Consider the following 20944-nt stretch of genomic DNA (forward strand, 5'->3'; position numbering starts at 1 on the left):
TAGACATACACAGAATGTCAATACACCACCGCAAACTTCAAAATGCCTGTTTGTAATTCCCACAAGTTCTAATTACACTCAATACATGTGTGTCCCCCCCCCCAAGGCAGTGTAGTTTATAAGCACACCCTGCCTCTTCTGCTTCTTTTATACTTCTGTTTGAGCTGATTCCTTCTTTGCTTTAAACTTTGTAATTTTCTGGCAGCTATTCCAGCTAATGGTTGTCATCATCTTCAATGTGATGAATATTGAGAAGCCACTATCTCAGACAGTTTTGAGTGAACTCTTCACACGTAGCATCTATACTTGTATTCCTCTCTTAACAGCTGCTATCTAGGCTGTTCTAGCCTCTGCCTCCCGCCAAAAATGTGGAGCATTGTACCATGCAAGGTCCCCCACCACCACTCTCCACTCCCCTGCCAGTAGTCACTAAGACTTTGGCTAAAATCTGAATTTACTCTTTGTGAGCATGTTCTTCTGTCATGATAAATGCACCGTAGCTTTTCACCTATCTGTCTAGATAAGTGATTTCCATCTTTTGGATGTTGTGTGAACACTGAGAGTTTCTATTTTTAAATGCCAATAATAACCAGAAATGTTGAACTTCATTGTAGTGTTCTGTCGCTTCTGAAGTGTTACCAGGAGGTAGTAATGTCAGACCTTGTCAGTGAGCGTTGAAGCTTAAGCTCAACCTCCTTGTGCTGACAGCCTGAATTTTCATAATTATAATTTCATATTTTATTTCCTTTTGCAAGACTACTCTGCACAAAGTCTTTTTTTAGAAGCCATGTGAGTTGACTAAACATAGGTCAGTCAGCCTTCGGCTTATTTACCTACAGCTGTTAAAATGCAGAAGACCTGTATGTGCTTGATGGCTTTTCAGTCTTGAAAGACTTGGGTCTGATCATTAAATGAGCAGCATGCTTGTACTGTTTGTGCACTGCATCACTTGGGATCATGTATCCATGAACATTTTGATCTTACAGAAAGTTGTTCTTTAAAATAAAGAACGAGTTGCTAGTGTTGCTGAGAGAGAAAATAGCTTTTAAAAAGTCTAAAATAGAGCTTAGTAAATTTAGGAGGACTGTCAGTACGTTAAGGATTAGGTCCACTCAGCATATTGCATTCAGTGTAGCTGCTTTGAGTGATGTTTTGGAGAAGAGGGATATCTGATGAAAATGATTGGCTGGGAAAAGTAGCTTGTTTTGTTTGTTGGGAGGCAACGGGGGAATGGGAGAGCATAGGACTTGCTTCTCATGTAGCTCCTTCCATACCAAGTTATTTGACATTCTGGTTACTATCAGCAGAAACCTTCTGGGTTAGATGTGATGTAAATGAAGCATGTAGCAAGTAACAAAAGCATAGCAGTCTTCTCACTCTTTCGAGGTCACGCCTGAAGTGTCTTCTGCTTATGTGTGTTCCTGAATGTAGATCTTTCATTGCTGAGATTCATCAGTGCTGAGCTAACAAGAGGTTACTTCCTTGAACACAATGAAGCAAAATACACAGAGCGGAGAGAGAGAGTATACACATGCATGCGGATACCAAAAGAACTGGAAAAGGTGAAGTATTCTTTAAGATTTGTTTTAATTTAGAGATGAAATCTGTTGCATTAAATTATTTAAAGAAATATTTATTTTTCAAACACTTTTGCTACTAAAAAAGGTTTAAACATTCATAATTATTAACTTTCACTATCAGTAACTTAAACAGTTATGTTTCAGGGTTTTTTGCCTATGTTTGCTTGTTCCTGCTGGCAGCTCATGGCCACTTGTTGATGTTATTAGCAGAGACAGACATGACTAACTTTCAGGTCCAGATGATGACAAATTAATTCAAATATAAAGATGTACTGATCCTTAAAGGAATAGTGAAGCAAAAGAAAACTTTTTACTGCAAAATGTAATTTTACATTTAAAAAAAAATGTTTTAAAGATCTTTACAGTCTAAAATGTTTCGAGGGTGGGAAGATTTCAGTCCTTTAAAAATATGGTGATGGATGAGTTTCTGTCTTAAGGTTTTTGACTTAATTTTCATAGCCTTCTATTTTGCTTCTTGCAACTGTTTACCACATCTTCTATCTATCTCTATCCCAGTGCTGTGGCCATTCCAAAAAAGCCACCTCCTTTATGTCAGCTTAGATATAATTCTGGCCCTGCAGTGAGCCAATTCCAGTGTTGTAATGTAGAAGAGAGTTTTATTCTTGCTTAACCATTTCAAAACCGTGTAGGAGAGGGTGTCAGATTTGGGAGGCAGGAGGAATATGCTCAAGGATGAGGGGTAAGGCAACATTGGTAATAAGGTTTGGCTAGGCTGCAGTGTAATGATAACATTAAAGGTAGTATTGCTAAAATTCTCAAAACCTCTAGGGATGAAGTTACATGGAAGGGCTAAATCAATTTAGCTCTGACTTATGGTGAAGGAAGAGTCTTGTTTCACTGTTCCTCCCACTTCAGTCTCCTGCCTTGTGCATGCTGCCTGGTTTGCGTGAGCTGTGGTGTTTGTTGGACTGTTCTCAGAGTTAAATCAGCTCATAATTCAGCAGTGAATGCTTCACTTTTCTTGTTCTGTTTGTTCTTTGCTAGGATAGTAAGCTGAATTGCTCAGCCAATATTCTTGAGAATCCAGAGCCTACACAAGGGCGGAAGGGGAGCTGTATAGCTTGGAGTAGAGGTAGAAAGATGAAAGAGCAGTGGAGGAGGGAGGGAGTAGGATACCCTTTGTCAGCAGCACTCAGGTTCCCCCTTTAGTATCATTAAATTCATCCTTGGACTATGATGAGACCTGGTTTTACGAAACTAAATTCCCAGTCAGTTACTGCAGAAAATCGCAGAATGGATGAGATTGGGATGGACCTCTGGAGATGATGTAGGCCAAGCCCTTGCTTAAAGCTGCGTCACCTACAACAGGTTGCTCAGGACCAGATCCAGTTAGGCTTTGAACATCTCCAGGGATGGTATCTTCACATCCTCACTGTTTACCCACTCCAGTTTACATTAGAATATTCCAGTTATGGTAGAGTTTCAGTTGAATAATACAGAGTTCTACATCATCTCCATTGTAATTATGTAGACTATTATGTGCCGTCTCCAAGCCACAGAAATTATTCTGAAGGATCATCACCATAGATTCCCGATAAAACTTTCAGTATATAAAAACAAGTGAAGGCCAACAGTCTTTTATAAAATAAGGTTGATGCTGTAAGTGGTGAAATTGATGGGTTTTGCATGGTAAATAAACTTCAGTCTGTACTTTGAATATGAAAGAATATGAAACTGAGTAATAAGCAGATAAATTTAAAAAGTGATAGTTATCTTTTTACAGAGAGATTATGAAATAAATTTGTTACTTCTTTGCATGGGCTTAGTCCAGGTTAGTATATCTAGTAGCTATATCAAATTGAATCATACTCATTGAAAAAATTGAACAGGTATGATGATGAGCACCTAGAAAGCAAACTACATAGTGTACAGATCATCACCTATTGCAGGAATCACTTGACTGTGTGATTCAAAAGTCTGCTTAATTGAAATAAAGCATGTGAGACACTAGGAAAGGAAGAGAAGAATTTTCTTAACAGCTTGTATTGTTTACTACTTAATGGTATAGTTACAGACTACGAATGAAAATCATAATTGGGTTGAGTGAGAATAAACTGGAATAAATTTATCAAAGCCTAATCTCAGGAGATATTCTTTAATGTGCACTTACTACATGTACGTAATTTTAGAGTGGGGTGTCATGTTAAAAGGGTAGTATTTTTTTTTTGCTGTTGTTCTGAATACTCCTATTTAGAGAAGCTAGGTAACTTGCAATATAAACGCTACTTCCACTCGAGCTTTTTGTGCCGTTTCAGTGGAAGCTCATCATTGTAATAGATTATTTATACTAAATGAAAAGGTGGTCTCTATTCCTGCCATCTTAACAGAACACTTGTCAGTTGATCTCAAAATTAAACTTTGTGCTCTTGCTAAAATATGGTTACGATGGAAAAGCTTTGAAGGCTTTTCTGTTAGTTCCTCGGTATCTGGAATGTAGCAGCAAAAATAAGCTTTACAGAAGTGAGTGGAAGGTTTAGTGCTGATTATATTTCAACAGGTGCATGTAAGTGTGCAAGTGCAATGTTGTAAAAAATTAGGAAAATGAGGACATTAAACAATAATTGCAAATATTAATGTGAGCTTATAGAATGGGGAAAACCGTGATTACACTCAGGCAGGGAAAAAGTCTGTCTGAATCAAAAAGAAAATGCAGAATTGTTTTCTAGATTATATAAAGATGCTCTCAAAGAATACAGGGGCAAAATGACAGGCTATCTTTCTATTTTGCTTGGGTTAAGGAGTTAAAGAAAAAAAGGTGCACGTTCAGCTCCAGTCATCCTCAGTGCTTGGTTATTCAGCACCTGGTTTAAAAGTTAGCAAAGAAATAGGTAACTTGATGGCATATTAAAATGCAATGCATAAATTTGTCCCTTATTTGTAACCACTGTTCCTGATAATTTTGAATGATAACTCTCTGCTGAAATTTTAGAAAATGGTACTAGAGGTGAATGAGTGACTATCAGGGAGGAGACCTTGATGTCGTGATGGTATTGAGGTAAAGACTGCAGAATTGATAGAAATAGTGTTATAAGGGAAAGCAACAGCTCAGAGATGACAGCAGTGCTCTTATGCCTGAGTCAGTCATCTTACGTGGCTTGCAGATAGATGTACTCGAGTGTACTCTCTAGGATTGCTTTCAAAGTTACAAGGGTGCGTGAGGAGTAAGGTACGCATCAATGACATTAGCTCATTGGACATTGAACTGGCTGTTGTGCAAGCTGACAAAGAAGGTGTTTTGAAAGGCAAAGAGATTGTGGGACATAAAAGCAGTTTACTTGTGCTTCAGTTTACTCCCCTTCCCCCCCCCCCCCCAAGTTAGTCTCTTCCTTTCCCATCAGCAATACATACAACTTTCACATGTAAATGCATATCTGTCATGGATATCTAGGCCTGCTTACATGTTGCTAGTTTTAATTGTGTAGCCAGTTAAGCTTGCCTTTTTACATGATTTTCCTTGCAGGAAAAAACACTAGCTTCTGGTCTGACAGAGGCATAAAAGCATATTCCTAGAGTCCCATTCAGGTAGATCAAAGAGCAGATAAAGAAGGAATGCCATGTGGGGAGAATCTGGTATATAAGAGCTTTCGAATTGCAGAGTTTAGGTCTGGTTTTATTATCAGCCAATAACTTGGCTTGTGGCTATAACGAAATGGCTTTAACTGTTTCTGTAAATTAACGATAAAGCGTTTAAACTGAGGGCAACTGGAAGTTCACCTCTTCGTATTTTATATTCTTCTTTGTATGAAAAAGGTGGATATTCTCTGAAGGAGAACTACCAAAGCTGTAATTAGCTGTGCAATAGAAAACTAACAAGGTAAAAAAAAATGTTTGGGGGAAAAAAAAAAGCATATTAAAAAGAATGTAGGCAGAAAATGGCTGTGCACATGTACACAGAGTTCTAATTTTTTTTTCCCTAAGGTTAAAAACACTAACTTTTGTAACCTTAGAGGAAAATCACTATTGGAAAATGAGCTACAGTTATATACAAGTGCAATTCATCTGCTCAATAAAGACTGAGTTCAGTGAGCCATGGAAGTCTGCAAAAGCCTTGCTGCTTGGACCTTGTGGTGCACAATTTTTGCTGAATAGTCTTCCAAGTGCATAATGTTGCTTTTCTTACTGTTCAGCTGATTGAACAAGTGAAAGTATTGTGATTATTTGGCTAATTAGTCTTATGTAAATGTATTTTTCATAAAATAATTCTTCACAAACTACTAACATACTTCTGTTTTATTTTTTTTAATTTAGTTGATGTTTTTTGGAATCTTTTTGTGCCTGGATGCTTTTCTGTATGTATTCACCCTGCTTCCTTTGAGAGTTTTTCTGGCAATGTTCCGGTTCATCACTTTGCCTTGCTATGGCTTACGGTAAGTTGATTCCAGAGAAAGGTGTTGATACCCTTAAATAATGTTTATTTATGTGTGTGCTTAATTTTCATGGCCTTTCAGTGCCGTTTGATGTACTAATGACTTCTTCCACGGTAAAATAGAAGTTTTGGTCTAAACTAGGCAAAGCAAAGGTGTGTGTGGGACCTTTAAGCTTTGCCACCAGTCACTAACTGTTGTCATTGTTTCATTCAGACACGACAGTTTGATAACAGCACCACTTAGGCATATTCAGGTTAGTAAAGGACAGAGAAGTAACCTTACCCTGTAGTTTTGTTCTTTTAACTAACATCTGTTTGAACAGTGTTTTAAGATTTCTTAGACTTGAGTTAATGACTTGGCTCATGTCTTTTGACAGACTTTTTGATTTTGATTTTTTTTTTTTTTACAACGAAAGTTTTCCTTATTTCCACGGTAAACTTTGCCCAAAGGATCCCTGTATAAAATGTGTTATTTTCTTTCCTTCAAAGAATCTTAAGAGAGTAATTGGATGAGACTAACTAATCAGAATAATATTAAGAAATTTTAGATCTTAACCCCTTGCTTTTTTGTTCAGATCAATACTAAGAAGAAGTTGCTAATACATAGGATTTTTGGTTGTCTTTCTGGTGTAGGCATCAAAAATTGGATAGAATTAATTTCCTTGATAAAAGTTGCTACTTCATGGTAAAGGTGATTATGTAAGCCTTAAGTGTAGTCTAAAAGAAAAGGAGTATTTGTATTGATGTTGTAATTTTTCCTTTAATAAATAAGGACCTCAGTGTTTTCATTCTGGGTTTCCCCAAACTTTAAGTTAATTTATGGTAGCTGATTTTTTTTTTTAAATGAGTTGCTTGCATTTGCATTATTAATAGTCTTTTATATGTGAAGTGCTTTTAGATACATAGTTTAGAGTGTATGTTCTGATTAGAGCAAATGCTAGTCTAGTTGCATAAGAAATAATATTTTAGAGTATAGTCTTAAGCTGAAACGTTTGTACTTGGGTGATGCTTAACATAGGCACTAGGTGGCAGTCCCTAATATTTTATTGTGCTGTTAATTTTGAGCTGAATCTCAGACTTTCATTATATTAAAAGAGTTTTTCTATCTGTGTAAAAAAATGACATTTAGTTTTAACCTGATGACAAGTCAAAATTTGTAAATATCTGTATGGATGCTATTGCTAAAATATTAAAATTCAGGTAAATGTAATAGATTTTAACGTATCATTTGGATCTTACTACTTTTTTCTGTTTAAAAAGTTTTCTTCCTTGTTTATAAACTCAGCTTTGCTTTTGACAAACAAGTTTTCTGCTCTTCTGAAATTATGATTAAAAATTTGAAAGACCAGTTGCTGATTTTGGGTCTTGTTCAATATACTGAAGAAAGCAACATTGAAAATACAATATATACGCACACGTGTGTGTGTATATATGTACACACACATACAATGTTAAAACTTAGTCTGCTTGCTTGACAGTACTTTTAGTGTGCAAGGCAGGATAGAATCCAGTTTAATCTATTCAACTTGACTGTTAACTTTAAAGTGTTATCAGGTGAGATGGAGTGAGACTGAGATCATCTTGAGTGAAGAAGGCTTTCTTTTTGTAACAACTCCTGAAGCAATTTCTTTTGTCACAGTTTCCTCAAATGTATATGGAATTCATTTCCCTCAAATCTCTTTACTTGTTTGGTACTTGAGGCTTTGCCTAATTTATTAATGTTTTGAAGTTGGTGGCTTTTTATTGAACGGTTTGCAATTCATGTTTATAGTATGTAATGGAACTTTTTCAGATGTAATGATTCTTATTTCCAAATATTCAGAGCCTGCATTTTGCTTCTGGGGATTTCTTGTCGTTTTGCTAGTTATGCTGATTTGATTTGTTATGGCAAAAAAGATTTGGGATTTTCTTCTGGCTCAGGAAATACATTTTTATGTGTTTGTAACAAAATAGAGTTCAATAGGTAAAACATGTCTGTCATTACAAAAGGTACTTACAAAGCAGGTGGCTGTTTATCTTTTAGCTTGCTCTTCCTCACAAATGTCAAGTAAGTGTTGAGAGACATGACTAGTTGTTATTTGAACCTGCCACATCATATTCCATTCTGTGTAGTAAATAAAAGTGCTCCTCCCTTCATCTTGACTTTTTTCTCAACATCTCAGTGAAGTGATTGAGCAGTGAGTGTTCTGTCTCCCTCCCAGTTTACTCTTTAGTTATTTATTTCCTCATAACTCTTTCTGCTCTTTTCAGTGTAGAAAAAGATTCTATTACTCATTATTTCTTTAAAACAATAGAACCACATCCTATGTAAGATGGGGTAATTCCTGTCTATGGTATTGTGTGCAGCTCTTAAAATGTAGGGGGAGCGCTTTATAGCCTCTTCCACAGATTTTAATATTCTGTTTTACAGAGCTCTGAAAGGGGACAAAGAGTAACGTATCGTAAAGAAATTTGTTTCCTTTTTCTGCCTAGACAGTGTAAGTGCTTCAGTTTGACTGCTACGTCATCATTCCTCATCACTTGATCTTTCCTTTTGAGTAAATTTAGTTCTGTGTATTTGTCAGAGCTATATTGGTGTTAACATAGCTATTTTAGAGAGACTTTAAAACTTTGAAAACTTCAGTCAGAAGAATTCAAGATTCTGTCATTAAGTAAACTAAACTGCTGGTTAAATTGCTGTGGTCAAATTGGCAGAGGCTGAATCATCAGATTGTGGTGGTTTTGGCAGGTGCAACTTAATTACTGCTATGTCCTGTAAATAGTACAGTGCTCTTAATTTTTTTTTTTTAACGAACACTTCACAAAATTTAATTACATCTTCTGAAATTACCAAAAAAAAAATCACCTCTGTTCTATTTTCTTCCAAGTCATGGAAGAAAGTTTCCTAAATTATTCTCTTCGCATCTTTTAAACTACTCTCATTTTATTATAATATTCTTTGACAACATAAAAACACATCCTTTGCTGGAACAACAAATCTAAGGTAGAGAGAGAAGTGTACCTGATGGAGTTCTCTTCAGAATTACAGTCCTTGATGATAGGTTCCTAAAAGTAACTACCTGTGGTTGAAAGGTACGGTTTTCTTTTACAATTCAGACACTTTTTTTAATAATGCCTCAGACCAGAGATTCTGGGCAGATTAATATCTCTGCTTGTTTTGAAACACTCTTATAGAACTAACTTTTTGTTTTTCTTGAAAATATGTTGCACACCAATAAAAGCTCTTGTGGGAATGTGGAAAAGCTCTTCTGTGTTATTTGAAAAACACCATGATATGAAAGCTAAAATTGTATGTTAGTGAAACTCTGATGGGACTCCCAATTTAATTATGCTTAAAGGCATTTTACATCTTGTCCACAAAGCAAGTAAGGACTTACTATGGAAAGTGAGACTTTCCCCCCCCCCTCCAAATTCTAGCTTTCTCAGGAAAATACAGAAGTAGATTATGAATTCTCTATGTGAAGATTGATTGACAAGATCTTTATGTTTCTTCCATGTGGAAACAGATACAGATTATAAACGTGTTCTGTGTTTTACTCTTACTCTGCTGTCTTCTCCCTCAAGTAAGTGAAATAAGTGAATTTAGGTCCTGTCAGCAATAATATCATTAACTTCAGTTATATTATATGAACCTCTTCAAATTCCCATTGCCCTCCTATGAAATCATATATCTACACTTCTCAGTAGGAAATAAATAGAATAGCATTACTTCACAAAAGACACTGTAGAAAGAAAGCATCTCAGGAAAAAAAAAAAAAACACAAAACCAAACCAATATACTGGCATTCTTGTTATCGACATTATTTCATTGTTCATATTATCAGGTTATTGAATAAATTTGAACCTCTGTTGCACACTTATTCCGAAGCCTAATTTTTGTTTCCTAAGGGCTATAGCTGTTAAATACATAAACTTCCTATTGTCTGGTTAAGTTCACTGAGAAAGTAGTGCACCTGTCCACCAAATGTGTGGCTTTCTACCAACCAAAAAGGAGGTACATTCAGTATTTTTGGTAGTAAACTCTCAGATCAAGTACTCCTTTCTCCTTTCCATAACAGTGCATAGTGTAGCAACATTACAACCTTCTCTTTCTTTCTTTCTTGTAAATCAGACCGAAGGGAAGAGCACTTTCACTTCCTTTATAGGATGGAATGTGGTGTCACAGGGATTCCTCCTTGGTGAGTAAATCCTGGTTTTTCTTTTTCCTTCTATGCTGTCAGCCAAATTCACACATCTACATGTAATCAGTAAAAAGACTGATTACAAATTAATAGCATAGCTAAATTAACCAACATAGTTCAGAGGAGAGAACAACACTTAGTTTTGATCACCAACACATGAAATTGATTCAGTGCTGTTTATGGTAGGTATATTTTCATATGTAACTTGGCATCATTGTGGAAAGAGGTTGTGATCTTAATAGATTTAAAACATTTTTTTATATAGAGTGCCTGTGGACCATTTCGGCCCAATTTAAAATAGGGTATCTTGGAAAAACTATAGCCCCTGCTGTACTTAGTTTATAGTGCCTTAAGCTTTTTTGCGTTTATTCTAAGTAACGCTTCAGTCAGGTTCATAGCTATATTTTTGTGTGTACTTAAAGCAGCTTTTTGTAATGTTTAACATAAATTTTGGAGTTCTGAAAGTTCATTGCCAGGTGTCTTAGTATTAGACTTGAAGTTGATTCTCTGCATAATAAAATACAGCACTTCAGCATATGTTCATTTACTGACTTCAGTTATAGTTGATTCTGTTATTAAAAAAGTAAAAGCTTAATGAAAGGTAATTCTAGTTGTCACTTGAAACCTCATTTTTTTTTTTTTATTTATTTTGAGACAGCTCTCATCGGGGCCTAACAGCAAGGTTGGTTTCGTTTCATTCTTAGCATGGTCTCGTGCTGTGTTGTGTGCATGTAGAGGCTTTTTATTGTTTGAGAAATGAAATGCCATCTAATCTTGGCAAACTCAGCTCTCCGTATCTTAGAATTCTTCATTTGGGTCGTATTTTTATCAGCACTTAGTCTGTATATCTCACAATTTTACAACAGTTAAGTCCTGCATACTGTAAGCTGTATCTCTTTTTAAAGTCTCAAACTGAATATTAGATTTGATCAAAATAGCTTTTCTTCCTGAAGCCAAACTTAATTCCAAACTTGAGGATATTTGTATGAAAATACTTCCAATAGATCACTTTGCATATTTTGAAAATTCTTAACACGTAGCTATATGGGCAAGTATGCCCTTCAGACAAACTTGCTTGGGTTTTGTTTTCCTTAACATCTTGGCTTAGTATGCTAACAGGAGAATATTCCCTTATGTGTGAATTTGATCATTCTTGTTAATGCTTCATATAAGATTACGAATTTACAATACTACAGTTCATTAATGAGGGATATATTGAAAGATTAAGACTTTGATCAAGACAAAATATCTACATGAAAAACAAAATCCAACAGTTCAGTTTTCATACAAGTAATGGAGAAAGAAAATAGACCTAAACAAAACTTTAACTAGACCACCATTTCAATAACTGAAATATATTATGAATTAATATAAACCTCAGTGGTTGTCTAACTGTTTCAAAGTGTTAATATTGAATAACTAGTACAGTTAGAAAAGGTTTGCTGTAAAATACTTGCTCAAACTTGTAACTTCAGTGCTAAAACACTTCTTCAGTGCGTTATTAGCCAAACAGTAAACCTGTATAAATGAAAAGGGTTTTTTTGATAGTGTAAAGTACAATAACACTTATAGAAATAATACTGTTATTTGAAGAGTTTATAAATGTATATGTATGCAGATGGTTAAGTTCATTATTTTATTAAGGTTAAAATATCTGTCTAAGGCATTATTGTAATGATAGTGTATTCATATCTTTAAATTACTATATCTGTGACATCAGTATTGGAAATTTTGTCTGTCTTAACTATGAAGAAGTAATTGTTTAGAGTAATCCGAATTATTTGGATGAGACTATACTAAAAGAACCAACTAAAAATGCAGTCATCCTGTTCGACATCTTTAAACTGTAAAATTAAACAAGAAAAATGTATTTAATTCCTGTTGGTTAAAAAACAAACAAACAAAAAAAAACCCCACAAAACCAACAACCAAAACCCAAACAACTCTACAAGGTGACTGGAAAACCGTATCTAATCAGACTAGTGAAGATTTGAACACCAGAAAGCCTGAAAGACAAAAGTAAAGAAGTCATATGATAGCATATGGCAGACTGTGTGGACTTAAGTTTAAAATAATGTATGCAGAGTGCTTATGCATCAGATGCTAAAGTAATTAAGTACTCAGACAAGTATACTTGTCTACAGATTACTTTGTATACAATATAATGAAAACATTGTTCATTTTGCAATGACAGTTGCTGAAAAGCATACCATAGACAACTGTGGTGAGATTTTGAGTTTTTTATACAGTAAGAACAAATTCTTGTTTGTCATGGTGCATTTTATGTTCCAAATGGTTTAACCACTTTAAATTCAATGAGAAAGGCTTATGAAAACACTTAACACCTGATCTTGTTTTTTTTGGAAGTCAGTCACTTAAGCAAACTCGTGCATTAGCTACTTGTGATTTGTAACATATTAAAGTCAAATATTAGTAAACTGATTTATTTCTAATAATGCTCTACTTAATGCTAAGTAACTTTAATTGTACAGCTGTTGGAACAAAAAAGGGATTGGTGGGATAGATGCCAATACACTGAAAGCCTTAAGCTGTTTTGCTTCTTTAATAACTTAAAGGAAAAATACTGTGAAATCCAACGTGCTGTTCAGTTGAAACAGTCACAAACATTATATATCAGTAGTATGACCATTTGTATGCTCATAGCCCTTAAGAATGATTGAACCTAATGTTTTTCAACCAGTAGATGGATACAGAACTCTTATTACTATATGAAATGTGGATCATGGCCTTTTGAGTATGGTATCAAGTAGACATACCTTGAAAATGACAGTTAGGTAACTGTTCCTTGAACTTCCACTTGTCTAAAGAGATTGCTTATAACAAACACTGTTTTTCACACCAAATTTTTCTTCACTGGGTAGCTGTTTTGTGTATATCTTGAAATAAGTTTGAATCTTAATTTTGTAACACTTAAGAGTGGATTTTCTTACAAATGTCACAAGTAATCATGAAAAAAATTTAGGTGGTGTTGTTCCTAAAATGTATAGAACAAATTTGTGGGTAGCCAGAATATTTGGTAGTATTCTAATTTTATAGTATTTTAATTTTATAGAATAGCAAAGTAAATATTCCTAACTGCTTGTAAGGAAGTTGTTTGTTGCTAGCTTTCTAAAGGGGGAGGACATACACAGATCCAGTGGTTTTCTAACCAGAGGAAGGACTTGGATTCACACTTTCTAAATGTGTCTCAAGGTGGACAAACCATAAACTGGAAAGTTTGAAGAATGAGTATTAAACCTTGAGCTTGTGAATTGTGTTGAAAAAAGTATCTTTTTCTTTAACAGAACGGTTTTCTGAATTCCTAGTTCTTGGTTGATGTCAGTCAGTGTACTGTATAAATTTTGCTGTAGTTTCACTTTCAGCTGCCTCAAACACTGTGATAAGCATTGAGCTTGGCATGCTTCTCCTTTTGTTAATTAATTGGGCTGAAACAGAAGCATGCTGTGGTGGAATAGGGAGGTATAGTAGTAAGACTTGCGCATCACTTTCTTATATTAAAATGAATAATAAGCTTGTATATCCCCTTAAGCATGCATTTGTATAATTATATTATTTGGAGATATAAGGGTTTGTTTCAGTGGAGATTTTCTGTCAATTAGTAGATGTAACGGTAAATGTACCCAAAGACTGAGGAGTTTGAACATCATGTTAAGTACGTACTGTAGAATATTTAAGTCCCTGCATGTGTTTTTTCTGTGTTGTCTTAATTTGCTAGTTAGTGTTACAGTGTGAGAGAGTTTATCTGTAGAGGAATGCTTGGATTTTCACTCTGAATTCATGCAGATTGAAGGATCATCCTATGTTTAAACAACTCGGTGTATTCAGCGGTAGTAATAGTAAAGCAATGCAAGATTTTCTGTAGCGGATAATAGAAAGAATGGATAAGCCTTACTCTTTACTATTAAGGTACTTTGATGTTTGAAGAAGTTTAATTTAAAAATTTGATTCCTTGGTAGTCTAGTCTGTACAGCTAAACGTGAGAACTTGAGGCTTAGCATAATGAAATCACTTGTAAAATTCTGCAGAGAGCGTCTTGGAGAGCATGACTTCTAGCAAAAATGTTAGAAGTAATAATGGAATAATGGCAGAAAATAATTAGGTGAAAAGACAGAAGTCATGTATCTTAATAAGGTGCATTTGAAGGACAGTCCAAATGCCCTGAATCTGCATATCTACTGGTTTATGAGATGTGAAATTTGTAATTTAAATTATATTCAGCTGTGCAATCAGCCAAATTGTGGAACAATTCACATAACGTTATTTCTGGAATCCAGTAGGATATTAGAGGAACTGCGTCTTGGTACTCATGATACTGTCTTTTAAGAGCAGAGTTTGCTAAAGCCAGGGAAGTGTTAATATTTAATTCACTTCTGCAGCATCTCTTTATGCCTGGGATAGCTTTGAAGGAAAAGACCAACTGATTTCTATAGAAAGATTCTACTGCTTGCTGTTTTGTAACCAGAATGATTAAATATAAAAAAAGAGCATAACAACTATCTTATATTTGTTGTTCTCCTTTTCTCACTCATGAGAAAAAACACCCATGACTAATTTTTGTGTGAAATCTTTCCCTCTGTGTTCTGTCACACTTCATGCACAACTGTAAAAAAAAATAGTGTCTTTTGAAACGAGCTAAGCTGTTTCAACTTCTCATATCTCTGTTCAATGGTTTCTAGAGTTGTACAGTAGCTCAGTATTGCGTAGTTCTTACCTCTTGGCTCCCTACTTTCAAATGAGATGTTGAAAGTAATATCAGCACTATGCTATGTATTTCTTGTTTGTTTCTTGACCTTTGTATAGTTGTCATAGCTTGGCTGATACCAGCTTTTTTCTTTGTTCTTTTGAGATTCTGTAGTACTCATGGTGCGGGATGAATACAGTACTATGCATTTGTATGTTATATTAATCATGAGGTCTGATTAGTTGATGCTCAAGACTGTTCTGAAAGTACTTTCCAGTGTTGGCACTGAGTAGTTACTGGAGACAATAAGTAGAAACATATATTGAGAAAAATGAATGCAGAAAATGTAATGTGTGTAATGGGTGAGCGAAGACTTTGACAGGCATAAAATCACATCAGCCAGTGTGTGTTTATATGTATTAAACAGTTTGATGCGAAGGACAGGAATGATTGGTGACAAATACAGATTGAACCAATGTAAGCCTGGTCACATACCAAAACTGCAATGTCTAGTTCTCACCGAACACTGACTACATCATTTCATAACTGCAGGCTTTGCAGTTAGTTCTGTGTATTTGCCAAAAGGTGACAAATCATTAGACTTAATCCATTTACTTGATTTCCTTGTCTTTGTAGGAAATAATTATCCCTATCCTGTATTATATTCAGAGCCACACCTCAAAATCCTTTTGTAAATGTTATTAGCCAGAACAGAAGAGGATTCTACTGCAATAAATCCACAAAAGTACTTTTATTGCAGCAGTCATGGTTAATCTCTCTCAATCAGAAACATGTTAGTTGTAGACCATAGGTTACTTGCCTAGTCAGTATGAAGGGGTCTGTCTTAGTGTACAATGAAAGAACACTAGAATATATTTTAAATGTCAGGATCTTCTTACTCTTTCCACTTTCTAGAAAGCAGTTTTTTGTACTCAGCCTTTGCAATAATCCCTTGTACTGACTAGGGGTTAGAGATGCTGGCAGCTCTTCTGTCATCAAACTGAGTAAATTGAAACTGTGAGGATATTTTTGCGACTTTTTTTAAAGATATGTTTTGAAGAAGTTGTCACAGCATTACTGTTGGTTCCTCTGCTCATGCGGATGAGAAGCACAAGAAGGTATTGCACAACTTCGAATAGAACATTAATAGAGTGTATTTTTAGTTAAAACGTCAGGAAAAAAATGGAGTATTTATGACAGTTTTTTTTCTAGATATACAGACTACTGAGAAACTAAATCCAAGTCACTTTGAGAGGTAAAATTCTCTAAAAACATTATTTGAATGTACTCTATTACAAAAGCTTAATTCCTGTAAGGCACAGCAATCAAGTGTAGTTGATCTGACCGTTTTGGGCAGCCTTTGAACTGAATCGTAGTGATACTCAGTTTGTTCTGTACCCAGCACATTCTCAAAATATATTCATCTTTCCAGTGGATTCGATGCTGTGTGCAAGTTTGCATGTACCTTCATATGGCGTTATTCTCCTGAGTAGTTTCCAGAGTTGAAACCACCTTTAGAAGAACAGTTGTGCTCTTGATTGTGTGTAATCTGTTCTTAGAGTTGGTATTCCCCTGTGGTGGTTGCTGTCGGCTTTTACATGGGCTTCTCCTGAGTTGGTTTTACTCAAATGGGTGTAGTCATACTGATGAAAATCAACACAAGCAGAAGAGTGGTGGGTTAACAGTACAGAATAACTGTGACTTGTGACTGTACTGGTGGTTGAGCATCTTTGAAGTTATTTGTAAGCCAGAAAACCTTTAACATGATAATTTTCAGTCTGTATTGATTCATGGACATCAAAGCCTTTTTCTGTGAGAATCCTTCTGGACTGCTTCAGAAACTTCATGAACAGGTTCTGCTTACTAGTGCATTTCAACAAGAGACCATCCCATTGTAAAAATTGGTACCTTGCCAAACTTTTAAAACACAGACTTTTGAAGTGGTTGTCTCTTTTGCTGGTCAGGTTTTTCTCTACCAGGTACTCATACTTCTCTAATGATAAGGTAGGTGTTGGCTGGAAGAATGAAGATGCTAATCTTCTGAGTAACAAATTCTTATTCTCTTTTTCAAATGCTAAGACCTGGCATTAGTGTTGTGGAGTAATAATACCTTTACCACTTTATCCCAATCTGTATTGTGGAGTATGGGGGACTTGTGGCTGGGGGACTTGTACTGAAATGACTCCGAGTACACTTCCAAAATTTAAATAGGTTGGAGGAAAAGGAACATGCTGTGTCACTCAGCGTATGAGTGGTAATCATAATCATGGGCTTGCTTAAATCCTATAAATGTTTCAATATATGCTAATATATTTAAGTAAGTATAGTCATTTAAGTCAGATTTAGTTATAATAGGGCAATAAACTTCCAAAATGTAATTTTACGGCTTTGAGAGGGTGCATTTTTGTGTGCATGTCATGCAAGGGCATAGTCATAGGTTCTTTAAGCAGCAGGCAAATACTGGATGTGCTGGAAAATGGACACTTTCAGTTTTCTTTAAGATTTTTAATTGGTTTTTTCAGTTAAAATCAATTCCGGGGCGGGGGGGTGAGAGAGTTTATCTGTAGAGGAATGCTTGGATTTTCACTCTGAATTCATGCAGATTGAAGGATCATCCTATGTTTAAACAACTCGGTGTATTCAGCGGTAGTAATAGTAAAGCAATGCAAGATTTTCTGTAGCGGATAATAGAAAGAATGGATAAGCCTTACTCTTTACTATTAAGGTACTTTGATGTTTGAAGAAGTTTAATTTAAAAATTTGATTCCTTGGTAGTCTAGTCTGTACAGCTAAACGTGAGAACTTGAGGCTTAGCATAATGAAATCACTTGTAAAATTCTGCAGAGAGCGTCTTGGAGAGCATGACTTCTAGCAAAAATGTTAGAAGTAATAATGGAATAATGGCAGAAAATAATTAGGTGAAAAGACAGAAGTCATGTATCTTAATAAGGTGCATTTGAAGGACAGTCCAAATGCCCTGAATCTGCATATCTACTGGTTTATGAGATGTGAAATTTGTAATTTAAATTATATTCAGCTGTGCAATCAGCCAAATTGTGGAACAATTCACATAATGTTATTTCTGGAATCCAGTAGGATATTAGAGGAACTGCGTCTTGGTACTCATGATACTGTCTTTTAAGAGCAGAGTTTGCTAAAGCCAGGGAAGTGTTAATATTTAATTCACTTCTGCAGCATCTCTTTATGCCTGGGATAGCTTTGAAGGAAAAGACCAACTGATTTCTATAGAAAGATTCTACTGCTTGCTGTTTTGTAACCAGAATGATTAAATATAAAAAAAGAGCATAACAACTATCTTATATTTGTTGTTCTCCTTTTCTCACTCATGAGAAAAAACACCCATGACTAATTTTTGTGTGAAATCTTTCCCTCTGTGTTCTGTCACACTTCATGCACAACTGTAAAAAAAAATAGTGTCTTTTGAAACGAGCTAAGCTGTTTCAACTTCTCATATCTCTGTTCAATGGTTTCTAGAGTTGTACAGTAGCTCAGTATTGCGTAGTTCTTACCTCTTGGCTCCCTACTTTCAAATGAGATGTTGAAAGTAATATCAGCACTATGCTATGTATTTCTTGTTTGTTTCTTGACCTTTGTATAGTTGTCATAGCTTGGCTGATACCAGCTTTTTTCTTTGTTCTTTTGAGATTCTGTAGTACTCATGGTGCGGGATGAATACAGTACTATGCATTTGTACTATATTTGTATTAATCATGAGGTCTGATTAGTTGATGCTCAAGACTGTTCTGAAAGTACTTTCCAGTGTTGGCACTGAGTAGTTACTGGAGACAATAAGTAGAAACATATATTGAGAAAAATGAATGCAGAAAATGTAATGTGTGTAATGGGTGAGCGAAGACTTTGACAGGCATAAAATCACATCAGCCAGTGTGTGTTTATATGTATTAAACAGTTTGATGTGAAGGACAGGAATGATTGGTGACAAATACAGATTGAACCAATGTAAGCCTGGTCACATACTAAAACTGCAATGTCCAGTTCTCACCGAACACTGACTACATCATTTCATAACTGCAGGCTTTGCAGTTAGTTCTGTGTATTTGCCAAAAGGTGACAAATCATTAGACTTAATCCATTTACTTGATTTCCTTGTCTTTGTAGGAAATAATTATCCCTATCCTGTATTATATTCAGAGCCACACCTCAAAATCCTTTTGTAAATGTTATTAGCCAGAGCAGAAGAGGATTCTACTGCAATAAATCCACAAAAGTACTTTTATTGCAGCAGTCATGGTTAATCTCTCTCAATCAGAAACATGTTAGTTGTAGACCATAGGTTACTTGCCTAGTCAGTATGAAGGGGTCTGTCTTAGTGTACAATGAAAGAACACTAGAATATATTTTAAATGTCAGGATCTTCTTACTCTTTCCACTTTCTAGAAAGCAGTTTTTTGTACTCAGCCTTTGCAATAATCCCTTGTACTGACTAGGGGTTAGAGATGCTGGCAGCTCTTCTGTCATCAAACTGAGTAAATTGAAACTGTGAGGATATTTTTGCGACTTTTTTTAAAGATATGTTTTGAAGAAGTTGTCACAGCATTACTGTTGGTTCCTCTGCTCATGCGGATGAGAAGCACAAGAAGGTATTGCACAACTTCGAATAGAACATTAATAGAGTGTATTTTTAGTTAAAACGTCAGGAAAAAAATGGAGTATTTATGACAGTTTTTTTTCTAGATATACAGACTACTGAGAAACTAAATCCAAGTCACTTTGAGAGGTAAAATTCTCTAAAAACATTATTTGAATGTACTCTATTACAAAAGCTTAATTCCTGTAAGGCACAGCAATCAAGTGTAGTTGATCTGACCGTTTTGGGCAGCCTTTGAACTGAATCGTAGTGATACTCAGTTTGTTCTGTACCCAGCACATTCTCAAAATATATTCATCTTTCCAGTGGATTCGATGCTGTGTGCCAGTTTGCATGTACCTTTATATGGCGTTATTCTCCTGAGTAGTTTCCAGAGTTGAAACCACCTTTAGAAGAACAGTTGTGCTCTTGATTGTGTGTAATCTGTTCTTAGAGTTGGTATTCCCCTGTGGTGGTTGCTGTCGGCTTTTACATGGGCTTCTCCTGAGTTGGTTTTACTCAAATGGGTGTAGTCATACTGATGAAAATCAACACAAGCAGAAGAGTGGTGGGTTAACAGTACAGAATAACTGTGACTTGTGACTGTACTGGTGGTTGAGCATCTTTGAAGTTATTTGTAAGCCAGAAAACCTTTAACATGATAATTTTCAGTCTGTATTGATTCATGGACATCAAAGCCTTTTTCCGTGAGAATCCTTCTGGACTGCTTCAGAAACTTCATGAACAGGTTCTGCTTACTAGTGCATTTCAACGAGAGACCATCCCATTGTAAAAATTGGTACCTTGCCAAACTTTTAAAACACAGACTTTTGAAGTGGTTGTCTCTTTTGCTGGTCAGGTTTTTCTCTACCAGGTACTCATACTTCTCTAATGATAAGGTAGGTGTTGGCTGGAAGAATGAAGATGCTAATCTTCTGAGTAACAAATTCTTATTCTCTTTTTCAAATGCTAAGACCTGGCATTAGTGTTGTGGAGTAATAATACCTTTACCACTTTATCCCAATCTGTATTGTGGAGTATGGAGGACTTGTGGCTGGGGGACTTGTACTGAAATGACTCCGAGTACACTTCCAAAATTTAAATAGGTTGGAGGAAAAGGAACATGCTGTGTCACTCAGCGTATGAGTGGTAATCATAATCATGGGCTTGCTTAAATCCTATAAATGTTTCAATATATGCTAATATATTTAAGTAAGTATAGTCATTTAAGTCAGATTTAGTTATAATAGGGCAATAAACTTCCAAAATGTAATTTTACGGCTTGGAGAGGGTGCATTTTTGTGTGCATGTCATGCAAGGGCATAGTCATAGGTTCTTTAAGCAGCAGGCAAATACTGGATGTGCTGGAAAATGGACACTTTCAGTTTTCTTTAAGATTTTTAATTGGTTTTTTCAGTTAAAATCAATTCCGGGGCGGGGGGGGGGGGGGGGGGGGAAGCACTGAGGCTTTTTGTGAAGGACTTA

At 35.5% G+C, this 20944-nt stretch overlaps 1 protein-coding gene across 1 annotated transcript in view; it reads left to right on the forward strand.

Moving 5' to 3' along the window:
• Positions 1–1447: 1447 nt before the first annotated feature.
• Positions 1448–20944, forward strand: part of TAPT1 (transmembrane anterior posterior transformation 1) — a 46448-nt gene continuing 26951 nt past the window's right edge. Inside the window, exons 1-3 of the mRNA XM_009324087.1 lie at positions 1448–1562; positions 5850–5968; positions 10807–10830. Of these exons, the coding sequence (XP_009322362.1) occupies positions 1536–1562; positions 5850–5968; positions 10807–10830 (170 nt within the window). The 5' untranslated portion in view covers positions 1448–1535. The remainder of the gene's footprint in view (positions 1563–5849; positions 5969–10806; positions 10831–20944) is intronic.

Source organism: Pygoscelis adeliae, unplaced genomic scaffold, assembly GCF_000699105.1.
Source record: "Pygoscelis adeliae isolate BGI_AS28 unplaced genomic scaffold, ASM69910v1 Scaffold24, whole genome shotgun sequence".
In the NCBI taxonomy this organism is placed as follows: domain Eukaryota; kingdom Metazoa; phylum Chordata; class Aves; order Sphenisciformes; family Spheniscidae; genus Pygoscelis; species Pygoscelis adeliae.